This window comes from Nuphar pumila, chromosome 9 (genome assembly GCF_984573655.1).
Source record: "Nuphar pumila chromosome 9, dmNupPumi1.hap1.1, whole genome shotgun sequence".
NCBI classification, from domain to species: domain Eukaryota; kingdom Viridiplantae; phylum Streptophyta; class Magnoliopsida; order Nymphaeales; family Nymphaeaceae; genus Nuphar; species Nuphar pumila.
In genome coordinates this window covers 90,077,150-90,092,091 of record NC_143257.1, presented here as the reverse complement: position 1 = coordinate 90,092,091, position 14,942 = coordinate 90,077,150, and the positions used below count along the sequence as shown (strand labels likewise).

General features: G+C 39.0%; 1 protein-coding gene across 1 annotated transcript; it reads left to right on the top strand.

The window, feature by feature from the left end:
* Positions 1-1,476: 1,476 nt before the first annotated feature.
* Positions 1,477-3,342, top strand: LOC149828687 (uncharacterized). The gene has a single exon (XM_090016939.1). It carries the CDS (start codon positions 1,573-1,575, stop codon positions 3,085-3,087), a length of 1,515 nt encoding a protein of 504 aa, XP_089873065.1. The 5' UTR covers positions 1,477-1,572; the 3' UTR covers positions 3,088-3,342.
* The last annotated feature ends 11,600 nt before the right edge of the window (positions 3,343-14,942 follow it).

The following is a 14,942-nucleotide window of genomic DNA, read 5'->3' as shown; positions in this document are numbered from 1 at the left end:
GATGAAATACTCTTTATCTATGCGGGCACCCAAAAACCTATCACTATAGAATGATGTGATCAAATAGATTGGTCAAAAAGAAAAACCAACCCCTTTTATGAGACCCATAGAAATCCTTAGCGATGAAGATGCTCTCAAGTCCAATTCCCTATCTCCAATTATCTTACCAGTACCAACCAATATAGATCCGATCCAAAATATTATACCAGCTCAAATCGACCATAGATCACCTAGTCCATACCGACCTTCTCTAGAACCCAATGTCCCTAGTCGAGAACCTGAACCTCTTGAGCCTGAACCCCAACCCATCCCTAGAACTCATCATATGATCACAAGATCTCAAGAAGGAACCCTTAAGCTCAATTTTTTCTTAGCTACCAAACATCCTTTCCCTGTTGGTCTTATACATTAACTTGTGTCTGAACATGAACCAACCACCTTTGGTCAAGCTAACAAAGACCCATGCTAGAGACAAGCTACAACGCACTAAAAACAAAACCTAGACCTTAGTCCCTACTTTCCCTCAGCAAAATGTTGTAGGATGCAAATAAGTGTTCAAGATCAAATGGCATGTTGATGACTCAATGGTTCATTACAAAGCTCTTATTGTAGCTAAGGGGTTTCACCAGAAGGGGTCGATTATTTTTAAAAAATGTAGTCTTGTTATAAAACCCACCATGTTGTTTTATCTTTTGATACTTTGGCTCACTCATTAGACAGTTACACTTCAACAATGTCTTTTTACATGGTTTTTTGAAGAAAACAATTTATATAACTCAACCTCCAGGGTTTATTGACTTTCAACATCCCTCTATGTTTGCAAGCTTCATAGAGCTATTTATGGTCTTAAAAACGCTTCAAGAGCTTGGTTTGAATGATTGAGCCTTTTTTTTATCTTAAGATTTGTTGGATCTCGATATGTTTCCTCCTTAATCATAGGCAAAGACAAGGAGTCGTTCTTTATGTGCTTATCTATATTGATGAAATAATGGTAACAGGAAAAACAATTACAATTCAATCTCTTGTTCATAATATAACCACTGAATTCTCAATAAAAGATCTAGGAGTGCTTAGTTATTTTTTAGGCATACAAGTCGTTGGAACTTCTCATGGGCTTTTTTTTTTATCTCAATCCAAATATATCTTTGATATTATGCAATGTGCACTAATGGAACCGCTTAGTACTCCCATGCAAAGCTGACACTCATCTTTCACATTTTCAGGAGATTTGGTTCCAGATCCAACTTTATATCAAAATTTAGTTGGGGCTTTACCATATACAACTAAGCCGGATCAACCTTAAGCCAACAATGATCAAATTGCGTATGCCCTCAGCAAGCCTTTGCCACACTTGAGATTCTCTCAGTTAGTTAGTTACGAGACAAACTTCACGTCATTGATGGGACGTTCAATTACAAAAGTTGAGACTCTTCTCGCAAGCCCGGACCCAACCCATTAGTTCCTGCGTTTATTTGAGAGAGAGAGAAAGAACTTCTGCAAACCCTAGCGAAATCAATGGCGGTTTCCGAACAGAGCAAGCCCTAGAAATCGAGAGAGAGAGAGAGAGAGAGGATGGAAGCACTAGCGGCGAAGGCAAGCGAACTCTCCATCTCCGATCCTCCTCCTCCTCCTCCTCCTCCTCCTCCTCCTCCTCCTCCTGCTGCTGCTGGTGGCGACCACCACAAGGCGATCTCCCTCTCCAGCCTCTGCCACGACGCCGATTCCCTCCAAGACCTCGCCCGCCAGGGCTCCTGGCGCTCCCTCCTGGATAAGATCGCCATCGCCCGCAAGCTCTCCCTCCTGCATCGCCCCCACGAGCACCTCGCATACCTCTCCTTCGCTGTCCTCGCCCTCGCCAAGCTCCGGAAGTTCTCGGAGGCGTCCGACGAGCTGGAGTCCCTTGGCGACCTCGACGCCGAGAAGTATCGCTACGATACCTACCCCGATCACTATCCAGGGAAGTCCGGATCGATGGTGCCGTTCGGCCTCCGGTGGCTGCACGCCCAGATGCCCCAGAGGCTCGGAAAGAGGCAGGAAACCATGGATCGGTTGTATCTTTTGCTTGATTTCGTCAGGGGAAAGCTGAAAGATGGGGAATTCGCCTCAGAACGGCGTGAATTGCCCAAAAAATCGGGTTCTGATGGCGATGATCAATTGGGCTTTTCTAAATCTGATGGGGGAATCGGTGAACGGCATGAATTGTCCGAAAATTCAGGTTTTGGGGTTGGTTCTGATGAAGTGGGCCTTTCTGAATCTGATGGTGGAATAGCCGAAAGCTTGATTTGGGAGTCAGAGGGCACGATTCACGATGGTTCAGATGAGAAAAAAGATGGTAGTGGTTTTCGGGTTGAACCAACTACGCAGCTGCCTGAGGCATCTGGATTGGTTGTCGATCCGTTGAACTCTGCGAGAGGTGAAATGGGGGAATTGGCATCCGGTGATGTTGATGAGGCGATCGATGCGGTGAAAGCTTGTCGGGATCGGTGGGAAAGAAGGGAGATGGTTTTGATCAGCTCTATTCTTAGCCACCATTTGAGCCAGAAAGAATTTGATGCCTGCATAACATTGCTTCATGAGTTGTTGGGTCGGAACCCGTCCGATCCAGTGCTGCTGTCGAAGCTCGGTTATGTACAATTGCAGCTTGGCGACTTGAATGGCGCGAGGACTACATTTTTGCATATCGAGAGCTTGATGAAAACCAAGTGTTCGAGTCGATTCTTGGGCGAGACCGAGTTCAAGAACCTTGTTAATCGTAATCGGGCATTGGCTTATTTAGTTGAGAAGGATTACACCTCGGCAATTAGGGAGTTCGAGGAGGCTATAGAGAGAGACCCTTCCGACATCATTGCAATCAATAACAAGGCCTTGTGCTTGATGTATTCGAGGGATATCTCTGATTCTATTAAAGCATTGGAGAGTGCACTAGAAAGAGAGCCAACAGTTGCTTTGAACGAGGCTGTCGTGGTAAACCTCTGCAGTATGTATGAATTGGCGTATGTTAATCATTCTGAGATAAAAAAGACTCTCAATAATTGGATTGCTCGAATTGCACCTGATGATTTTGATTCATCATGTACAAGAATGTGATCTCGTTTTCTCCTTCAAGTTCAACCTTTATTGGAAATTGTTTGGGCTCAAGGTCTCTTACCTACGGTAATAGACATAATGACATTTTTCATAGATTCACCCATGGATGATTTCTTGGCTAGAAGATGTAGTTGGTAGTTGTTATTCTTATAGTTTCCAAGCTTGAGCCTTTCTTTTTGTCTTTCTTGTACTCATATTCAACAATGCAATTTATTTTTATACTTGGAATGGATTTGTGCAAACTCATAGCTCAGTTATGTTTCTTTTTGGAAATAGATTTATGGTAATGAAGAATAGTCACTCTATGATATCTCTCAGTACGGTTGTGGAGAAAGTTTTCAGTGATTAATGTACTAGGAAATCTTTCCAGTGTTACTATTTGAAGAACTTATAAATCATGGCCACCAGGTTATTTGCCTTAATGATCCTATCCTAGCAGGTCAGCACATGAACTCTGATCATGATAATGCTAAATCTCTTCCACATGCACCCATACAATTACAGGTTCTCTCTCTGTCATTTGAATCATCTACCAGGCATTTGTTGTTGCATTTGCCTCATTTTACATTTATATCGTCATGACAAGGATGACGCCATTAAACATTTATAATTATGAAGCTATATCATTTTCGTTGGAACCACAAAAAACCATTACCGTGGCTTTGAATGCTGTTGTCATAACCTTTCCTGTTAAAACTGGGCGCATTCGTCTGGGTGAGTCTTGTTAGATGCTGATTGCCATGGAGATCTGTGCTGATTCTGGTAGAGTCAACTTACTTTATTTATTCAATATGCCCTTCTTTCAATTTTCCTGATATCAACTAAAAAGCTCAAAGGCTGTAATCTTGTGATTGCTATACCTTTCTTAGTTACAAAATTTTAAATATTATGATATATTTCTCCCGAGTAAAATTATTATGCTCTCATTCAGATGGAGGATGCCATTGATGCCATTTAGGTTTATGAGACTTATCTTTGTTAAACTTCTGAGTTGATATTCCTTCTGAATATTTTGAAGAAACCTTCTATCTGGCCCACATTCTTCTCTCTCGTTTCTTGATTAAGTTGCAATTCACATAGAATTTAGCTCATGCAATCTGTTGGTAATTATTTTGTTTCTGTTCTGCCATCCTTTCTCTTCCATTTGTTTTATTGTCACTTTGCTTTGGGTTATTATTCATACTTTAGCTGGCCCATTCACTGAATCCAGTGTTACTAAAAAAAGAGATTTGAATCCAATGTTACAAAAAAAAAGGCATTCTTTGATGTTGGCATCTACTCTTATGGTTATTCTTGCTCCTTTTGTTGGCCATCGTGTTTGATCCGGAGAAGTTTTTCATTTGGGAAACTAAATGAACTGCATTTGCTTGAAGTTAGAGTGAAGTAGGTTGTCTGAGCATTACCATGTCTCCTGAAAACAAAATTGTTTGTTAATTACTTGTGTAATCCAGCCTGTACTCAGTGGCTATCTGCTGGTCAGTTGGTTTTCAGGTAATTTGCTCTTATTTCCATGGTCTCCTTCCATCCATTGCTTCATTACCAAAGGCACGTCTGACATTATTTTTGTTATCAATTCATGCCATAATCAAGGCAAAAGTTGCTGCTGAAACCTGAGTTTTACTTTTGTGAATTCTACTGGTGCATGGTGATTTTCTTCAAACTATCTTATCCATCTGCAATTGTTTGGTTGCCATTGAAAAAGCTCGTCCAGCAGTGATAAGTTACTGCAGTTTTTTGTTACTTGGTGGCTTTTACACTTTAATATCCTTCTTAGACTAATTGATCTTTTCAATAAAATCCATCCCATTCTCTTTGTGCTTTAGGGTGAAAACCTAAAAGTTTTTTTTTCTTTTTTTAATCTGATTCTTCTCCACCTTTAGCACATCAATCAGTTCTACAATTGATTCAGGAAGACATGAGCCAGAAAGGAAGAAACATATTCTCAGGAGTCTTGGCTGTGGATGTGCAAGCAGATTTTGGAGGCCTCAGTTGGTGCTTTAACTGTCGACTGGAAGAGCTAAACTGACCTAATGTCCCCATGAAGTTCCCATTTGTTCTAAGTTGCTAACATTTCATGTAAGATGGCTGGTTTAGCTGTAGATTTACCTTCTGGAAAGTGTACAATTTATTAAACAAATCATGTAATCATATTACTCGAGAGACCAGTCTGCAGCAATTGGCCCTCTCAGAGGTACTTATGTCCTAGGTAGTTCCTTCGAACTTCATGCACAGGAGCAGCCTGTGTTGTTTCTTTTAGGACTCGTTATTCTTTAGTTTCCGTACATGAGGTTAATGGAGGTTAGTCATTGGCTTAATTGGCTTAATTGTCTTGAGATTTAAGTTGTGACTATTCTGCCATTGAGAACCTGCAGAAGGAACAGCTAGTGCGTCCTTTAAATTTGATGGAATAGTGTTCTGGAGATTGCTTGGAGGATGAAAAACTGCTGCTTTTTCGATCGTCAGTTGGGAAAACTGACGATTAATTAAAAAATTAGGTTCATTGTTTATTAAGAGAGCGCAAACACAATGGACAACAATCTGCATGGTTTGGTTCACTATGAACCTACATGCAACGGATATAATCTCTCTCTCTCTCTCTCTCTCTCTCTCTTGATTTAGTCTAAGGAGAATATATTATAATTTTATATAAAGGATTTACACGTTTTTAAAGAGCCATATGGCATGGGATCCCATTCTCTTTGTGCTTTAATATTCATGTATAGTTTTATATTATTTAATGATATTCTTTAGTAGGACTTTTGATTCTAGGGAAAGACAACTTTCAGGCTATGTTTGGGAGCGTTGAATCTGAGGTCGTGTTGTACTCTATTGCTGTTTGGGAGCTGTGGCGTTGCTTGAACAATGCATTGGGAATGGTGCTGGCGGCCCCAACATCACATTTCAACACCATTCACGAGAGGATGTTTTTGGCAACTCCATCTCTCAGCATGCATCACATTGGCAAAACAATATTTTGGCAACACTGAAACCGTGTTTCCATCCCAATAAAATGCTCCCAAACATAACCTCAATGCTTGTGATTTGTTTGAAAACTAAATCTTCGGGAAGTTGTTTGATTGGTACACATAAATGGGAGATCAGATTGCATCCACCTTTTTGTTGATCTGATTTCATCCAGTACAGGATGCTGTGCATATTTTTGCATCCAAAAGGCTGGGCTATTGTGGAATTTCATAGACTGGTGAATGGCTAATAACCACATTACGTGAAGAAACTCAATTATACCATTCTTGAGCTTCACATTATTTCTATCATCCTTCAGTATCCAAGGATCTGTCTTTTATATCCATGCCTTGTAAACATCGAAGTGGGAAAGGCCATCAACCTTTTCTAATGGAGGAAGAAGACTCAAAGCAAGAAGAAGGGGCTCATCATGTTCACCTTGGCTCCGATAGAGACCATTTAAGAATGGGCAAATAATGGGTATGCCCTGCCACTGAGCCAACCTAGCCAAGATCAAGATGATGATTCAGAAATCCCGATGGCATGGATATTCTTCGGTCTGCCCCTCCCTCCTGAAGTTCTCACCTATGGGAACAACTTGGGACATGTCAACTGGATTGAAAATCTTGAATATGAGATCCAGATCCAGAGAGAATATGAAATGTGGTAGGAAGAACTGGTTGATCAGTATAAAAGAAATCTCACAAGGAAAGAATGGGAACAGTTTGAACAAAGGCACTTGAGTCAGTTGGTCCCTAGGGCAGAAGAGTCAAATCCTCCGGTCTATGTTGCTTATGCACCAAAAGAATCTATCGAATACTGGACAGAAAAGGGCAACCTCCTATATATTCACCAATAACAACAGGGAGTCGGTGAAGATCCAGATGGATCAGTTCCTCCCAGTCTTTAGGCTGCACATTTCTACCGAGGTCATCGCTTTCGGGAACCTTGCCGGATATAAAAATTAGATCGGAAATGTCAAACTAGAAATAAAAGTTGAAACAAAATTTAAAATGTGGGAACAAAAAATCAAGATAAAATATGAGAACAATCCCATAGGGGAAGAGTGAGGTAGTTCCGACTGAGGCATTTGGAGCAAGTCACTCCTGAAATATTCAAGAGTATGCAAGCTATGAGGACAATCAACAAGAAGATGGTGCTTCAAGTGATCCTAGCAATCCCCTTGTTGAAGTGGATCTCTCCCTCAAAACATATTTTGATCTTATGGTAACTTGAGAGTCTATGGAGTCTAAAATCTTGGTCAAATCCTCTTCTTTGGATTCAGATCTCGAAACCTTAGGATTGGATATATTGTTCTCTAGTTCACACTATGATGCAAGCAATTTGATTGTAGCTCAAGAATCATCACCAACAGTCTGTCATGAGCCATAGCAAGATGAGCAATTGGGTGCTCATACCCAAACCTCAGGCAAATGAGTCAAACTTGGATCATGTATATTATTATCAAAATACCTAAATAAATTAAAAACAAAAAATATTCATGTTTTCTTTTGGGGGTTAACATATCTTTTTCCTTGTTCCAGAACTTTTGTCTCTGGATGAGAATCAAGAAGTTTGTATCAATCCTCACTTTTTGTCAATGTGTCTTGTCCTTATTTAAAAAACAAGAAAAAAATCCAAAAAAGTACAAAAAAAAATTAAAAATAAAAATCTTGATGCTTTCAATTTCCAAAATCTTTTCAAAAAACAAGTCTGAAGAGGATGTTAATGTTGAAACGCCCATGGGAAAAGGGGAGCTTGGGAAGAACATCACGAAACTTTTGAATCTCAAAAGGATTTTTGAAAGGTAAAAAGCCCTTCTCTAATTGTCAGAGAGGATAGCATACAAGTCAACCTAGGCACCCCTGAAGAACCCAAATTGATCAAGATAGGAGTCTCACTATGCTCAGAAAAAAGAGTCCTTAGTCAAGTTCATAACCCAGTATAAGGGCATGTTCGTGTGGTCATTCAAGGATATGCTGGGTTTGGATCTGAGCTTTGTCAAACATCGCCTTATCCTATATCCAAATATCAAACCAGTCAATCAAAAGCTTAAGAAAATGAACTAGAGGGTAAAACTTCAAGTCAAGGTTATCCTAAAGGATATGCTTAGTGTAAAACCCGCAAAATTTCGATAATTATCAAACTAAGTAAAGGATAAAATCCTTTGAAATAAATACGATAAAATGATATAGAGTCGATCCAAATGAATCTTGAAATCCAAACTGGATCAAATGGACCCAGTATTTGAATTTGGATACGACGTATGGATTCGGATCTTGGATGGATCCGAAACCCAATTAGAATCCAATTGAATCTTAATGGATCCAAATTCAGTCAAATTGTAATAAAGATCCAAAAATAGTTAAATCGCAATCAGTTTCGAAAATGCAGTAAGTACGAATTTGGAACTCCCAAGAGAACGATGTCGCAATCGAACGAGAGGACCATGAAAGAAAAAAAAAATAACTATACTTAAAGGTTAATGAGTCAAGAGGCAAGACATGAAGGGACATCTTAGGTTCGAGACCCCTGTCCATGGTAAAAGTGTAAGAAAAACATTTATGATTTAGACGGAGCGTCATAAGTGGATAAAAAAAATTAAGTTGCAAGAAAGAACAACTAAAGAGGAGTTGGTGCATTGGTCAGGACAATGGACTTACAGAGTGGAGGTTACAGGTTCAAATCCCCTAGGTAACATAATGCTTTTTATATAGAAAACGTTTTTGGTTGGTAATATAGTTCAGCCACAATGAGATTAAATACATTAATGTTGCAAGTTATTGCAACGAAACACAACATGGTGCACTGGTGGGAAACATTTCCCCTTAAGGTGGAGACCTGAGTTCGTTTCCCCCTGTGCGCCAACAAAGAGGGTTATTTTTATAAAAATAAAATATATTGTTATGTTTTTTGAAATTTGAATTAGAGAGGACGTTACCCATTCCCATTTAAGACGGTTTTAAATGTGGAATGGGGTGGCACACGAAGTGGACTGGGCGTTTTTCGCAAAGGGGAAAGCCCCAACCAAATATAATAATAACAATAAAAAAAAATTTAATCAATATTGAACTTGGGGGAGGGAAGGAACGATTGGAAATCCCTTAATGAGGAAGGTGAAGAGGCAACATCAAGAAGGGAAGATGGCCTGCCGTTTTGGGCAGACTGTAATGAAAACAAAGAACAAAAAAAATGGAAGTCTTGGGAGGGGGTTTTACAAAGTGGAACCCTTGGAATTCACCCCTTCTCTCTCCATCCAGCCGATTGACCATCATCATCTTCCTTTTCATGTTTTTTTTTTCATCTTCAGCCATTCTCCCACCAAAAATTTGTACTCCTCATCCTTCTTTTCAAATCAGCCGAACCCTTTTGTTCCTCTGGTGCTGGAACCATCGGTTCTCTTAGCTACTTCCGGGAAGGATGCAAGCCGAGAGGCGTGGGGAGCGAGGGTTACTATTCTACCGATTTTGTTGATTCAGTCTTCGACAAAGGTAAGAGGCATCATATTTTTGTGCGTGTGTTTGGTGCTCTGTGATACATGTATCTTGTTGCATCCCTCCAAACATACCTTGATTTCGTTCCTAGTTGAAATTGAACCATGCATTGGACTGTAGGGTTGCTTTTCTTTATATTGTGTGTAGCATATTGTGTTCTAGATATGCGAATCTAAAAGCCTCATATAGCATAACAGATTCAATGTTTGTTCGTTTAGTTCACATGAATATTTGTTTCAATTTTTCCATAAACATTTTGATATTTTTCGTCTAGTAAAGAATGTGTACTGAGATATATTACTACCCTGTAACTGCATGGTAGTCACGATAGTAATGAACCGATGGACACTGTACCGTCGGTATAGGACAATCTGTTCTTGGGTTTGTTGCCCTCTAATACTGTGATGCACAGATCGGACTCCATCGACCTACACGCCTCGTGTCAAGGTTTGACACCCATCCCTGGTAAAAGGTTAAGTAAATGGTGGATGTACAGTCAGACCGAGACTGCCCAGGCAGCATGCTTGAATCTGGTTTTTAGGGGTATATGGTGACCCTGTTAATCACATCAAACTCATATAATGTAACTACAGTTAATCCAAAATGTGAAATGGGTTGATGTATTATATATAAGAACTAGCATGTTTTAGGTAACGGTAAGGTATACATAAATAGAGTGGGACGTGTAGATTTGCCAACGTGAGTGTCCAGATCATTAACATAGTGGGTTTAAATGGACAACATGGTGGTTACAAGAAGCATTGAAATAGTGTTCAATGCTTACACAAATTGAGCAGATATAGTAGCCTTTTAGTGAAACTTTAAATTTTCATATGTTAAGCCAAATCAGCTCCACGTTAACAATGGGAATAAAAAATGTTTAACTTACCATCATTTGCTGGTATTAACCAAAATAAGTTGATTTACCACGTGTTCACCAATATGAAAATGCACATACATTAAATTTTAGTAGACCTAGAATGTAGAAGTTAGAAATTGCAGAAAAATAAGGCATAGGTGAGTCATTCTGCTAACCCAACTTCATATGAAATGAACTCACCCGTTTTTTTTCTGAAGACTGGTAGAGGAATGGGTATGTTCCTATTAGAAAAAAAAATATGCTTAGACCTGACCCTGGTGGTCGGCCTGAATGTTCACGGGTCAGTAGACTTGGGCCTACTGATGTAGCCATGGCGTCTTACTAACAATGGTGGCCCCACTTCTCTGGCATGAGCAGTTTGCGCACGTTACCAAGGGTTGAGACTATGCAAGTTTGAATCCCCATGGTATGGTTGCATCACTAGTTGGGGTCGGCCAGACCCCAAATGTTTGTTTCTTGAGTAGTAGGCTACAAGCCGTGCAGCATGCTGACCTATGTTGGATAGGCCAGCCATGCCGATCAGCCCAACCAGCATGACCTGAGGCTCTATCGACCCTATTCGGGTTGTGTGTTGCCATGCTTTTGGTTCATAGCTAGTGTAGGGTGTTATGTTGACTTGCGCATTGCAAACCGGAACAACACCATGTGTTGTCACTATGGGGTTTGTTGCGGTACCAGCTTGACTTTCAAATATATATATATATATATATATGTGTGTGTGTGTGTGTGTGTGTGTGTGTGTGTCTGTTCATATTTGTGTTTTTAAGAGACCTTCCTATGCCTTGTATTAGATATAGCAAGATTGCTACATGTTGATGACTCATTGCATCCTGACTATGGTCTCAAAAGTATAAAGAGATACATATAATAACTCTCTTTGAGCGACGAAGGTTTTTATGCAAGCTTTAGATCATAAATGCTTGAATTTGAAAGACCTCAATTTTATACATATATACCCTCATTTTTAGTCGACTACCTAAATTAATATGAGAAGTCAAATGGTTTTGTTGCTATCACCGTGTACACATACATACTTTCACAAAAGTTGTACATTGTCCAATTCGTTCCCTGAAAATGAGGGTTTCTCTCATTTATGAATTTATCGATTTCACATGATATTTCAAATGATATGAATAAAAATGGGAAATTTGTGACCATGCACATACTCACCTTAGGACTCAAAACTCACCAATGTATAAGGACATTGGTGATGGCACACCTCACTATAACGCTTATGTCTAAAATGGCATAATTCGTGTACTTTCTACCTAGAGAGAGAATGTATGTAATGAGGTAGTCATAATGCCTATGGTTTTGTATGTGGTTTGTCGATAAATACATACGCTTGCTATAATTGTTCAATCAACGAGAAACTACAGTGGCATGGTGGTAGGATATTATAATTATACTTACAATACTCTTGTAATGCTCTATGACCATTTATGATATGCATGAATTTCATGATGATCGTGTTTAAATAATTATCTCCATGTTTAGTGTCGGTCGTATGTGATCGTTTTGCAAAGGAATAAGATGCTCGTCATGTATTCAAGGTGCACGTAGTTTTGTATGTGGTTGGAATATGAAGGTTGCGACAAATGTTTCAGTGCATGAACCGCTGGTTGGCATATTTTTGTTATGATAGCACACGTAAGAAACTCTACAAAGGACACAATGTTACAAATTGAAAGTGAGCATGTCAAATCCTTGTGACGTCATATATGCACCTATGATGCTATGAGAATTGCATATAATTGAATCATGATTTCATGTTAGGACATGTTTACGTGCTAGCAGATCTATGTATTATGCAAAAGTTTGCATACATGAGGACATTTTCACGTCATGATCATGTGAAAGCTTAAAATCGAGCCTGCAGCTTCGCAGCAAGCTGATAGTGCCATACGAGCACTTATGAATTGTTAAAATTGGGTTATGCCATATTGTGGCACAACCAGTGGGGTACGATATGTATACCCTAGCACCAAAAATACAACTAAATTAATACACGGTGACATAAAGGAAAAATCTAGAGTCTGGGTATACCTGAAAGACGGTATATGTTACCAGTTTCTATTTGGGATTCTAGGTATACCTGAAAGAGGGTATATGTTACTGGATTTTCCCCAAAGTTCTAGGTACACCTGAAAGACGGTGTATGTTACTGGATCCAAATAAAGCAAGAATGAAAATTATGCACATATAAAATAATTAAGGGATTCTGGGTATACCTGAAAGACAGTATATGTTACTGGTTTCTCGGGATATTGGGTGTACCTGACAATGATATATGTTACTGGTTTTCTAGGGCTCTAGGTACACCTGAAAGATGGTGTATGTTACTGGACCCATGGTCTACCTTGGAGAGGGTAGATGGTACAAGCTCCATGGGACAATTTTTGTTTTGGTGAGAGCGAGGCGTCTCACCCGGTCCCCACTCCTCAGAGTTAGGGCGCCAGGACTACCAATTCGTCCTAGGTGGTAGATCCAAGTCTTCTGCAGAAGTACAGAGTGCATCCTAATTCTAGTTCTAGCCATTGGGGAGTACTCTCTCGGTCATGAACCGTCCCCTTTGGATATCCGTACGGATAGTCATACGGGTTATAAAATAATAAACCCCTGTGTGGTCTCGGTCCGCTACGATGTCGAATGTTTGTGCATACCCACAGGGTAATTAACAAGATGAAACATAAAGTTAGTGCATTAAGAAAGATCTTTAAGTAGTTGCATACTGCTCGATGTTGAAATTGTTGGAGTAAGTTGTGACTCCTGTAGAGCATGATTCAAATCGGTTTTTCCTTTACATGAAAAGTGTGATAACTTATGAACAATGTGTTGAATAGTGATATTTGTGCTTTATGCATACTTTACATGAAATGCTTTAGTTAAGTCTGGTGTACATACATTAGTTCCAAAGTTGTTATTACTTATATGAATATGGTTTATGCATATGATAGATCATGCTCTGTTATTAATGGAATATATCATGAGATACTTGACTTTAGTGACCTGTACATTTATCAATTGTTAAATGGTTATTAATTCTATCTAAACATGTTGCACATATACTTGTACACATGACACTGTGCACATTCATATGGATATTATGCTTCTTACTCAGACGTGGTAGTCTGACTTCTTCTGGATTAATATTTTCAGGAAAACTGTATGGCGAGCAATTGTGGTCGTCGCTGCGGACAGTGCTATGTGACCATATCTTCTTCGGATGTCCTTAGGAGTTTTGACTTGTAATAAATCTTCAAGTTGTAAATGATAATTTGTATTATTTCAATGCAAGAATTTATTTTACTTAAATGCTTTGAGTCTGTGCTATTACTTGTAACCTGCCCAAATAATTTGACTAAGGATTTAATAAAGCTTTTTCGTTGTTGTTTAGAAAAAAATTTATTCCAAAAAATTTCAAGTTAAATATTTGGGGCGTTACACTTAGAGTAGGATTTATCTAATCCATAAATTACCTAGAATGTCCACACTGGTCTAGTTTGCCTTTGTGATTCGAGTTCCACCTCGAATTTTGTTTCCTTTAAATTCTAATTGGTCTAGTCTTCCTTTAAAGATTCGAGTTCTAACTCGAATTTTTTTTCTTCAAAAATTCAGAATTGGTCTAGAAGATCGAAGTTTCGACTCGAATTTTCTTTCAAATCCAAATCGCCTAGTTTTTCCTTTGGAGATTCGAGTCTCTACTCGAACCTTTTTTAAATTCAAGAATTGGTCTAGAAGATCCGAGTTTCGACTAAAATCTTCTTTCAAATCCAATTTGTCTAGTTCTCTTTCAAAGACTCGAGTTTCGACTCAAACTTTTCTTTTTCAAAATCCAGTGTTCGTGCTGGTACCTCTTTCAAAATCCAGTGTTCGTGCTGGTACCTTTTTTAAAATCCAGTATTCATGCTGATACTTTTTCAAAATCCAGTGTTCGTGCTAGTACTTTTCAAAACCCAGTGTTTATGCTGGTTACTTTTTCAAAATCCAGTATTCGTGCTGGTACTTCTTTAAAACTCAGTGTTCGTGCTGGTACTTTTTCAAAACCTAGTGTTTATGTTGATACCTCTTTTAAAATCTAATGTTCATGCTGGTACTATTTCAAAATTCAGTGTTCATGCTGGTACTTTTTTCAAAACCAAGTGTTCGTGCTGGTACATTTTTCAAAATTCAGTGTTTGTGTTGGTACTCTTTCAAAACCCAGTGTTTGTGCGGCGCTTTTTCAAAATCCAGTTTTTCATACTGGTCGTTCTTCCAAAATTCAATCTAAATACTAGTCTCACATTAGGGTTCAGGCTCAATGCCAATTTTCAGATCTACGAGCCAAACAATCTTTATCAGACCTTCGGTCATTTCAGTTTATCAATCCGACCTTTGGTCACTAATTTTGTCAAAATCAATCATTTTCAGACCTTCGGGTCAATCAATTCTTATCAATCAATTTTTTTATCATTTTTTATCAATCAAGTTTTGTCAATCAGACCTCCGGGTTGCCCATTTCACCAATTTTATCAAAT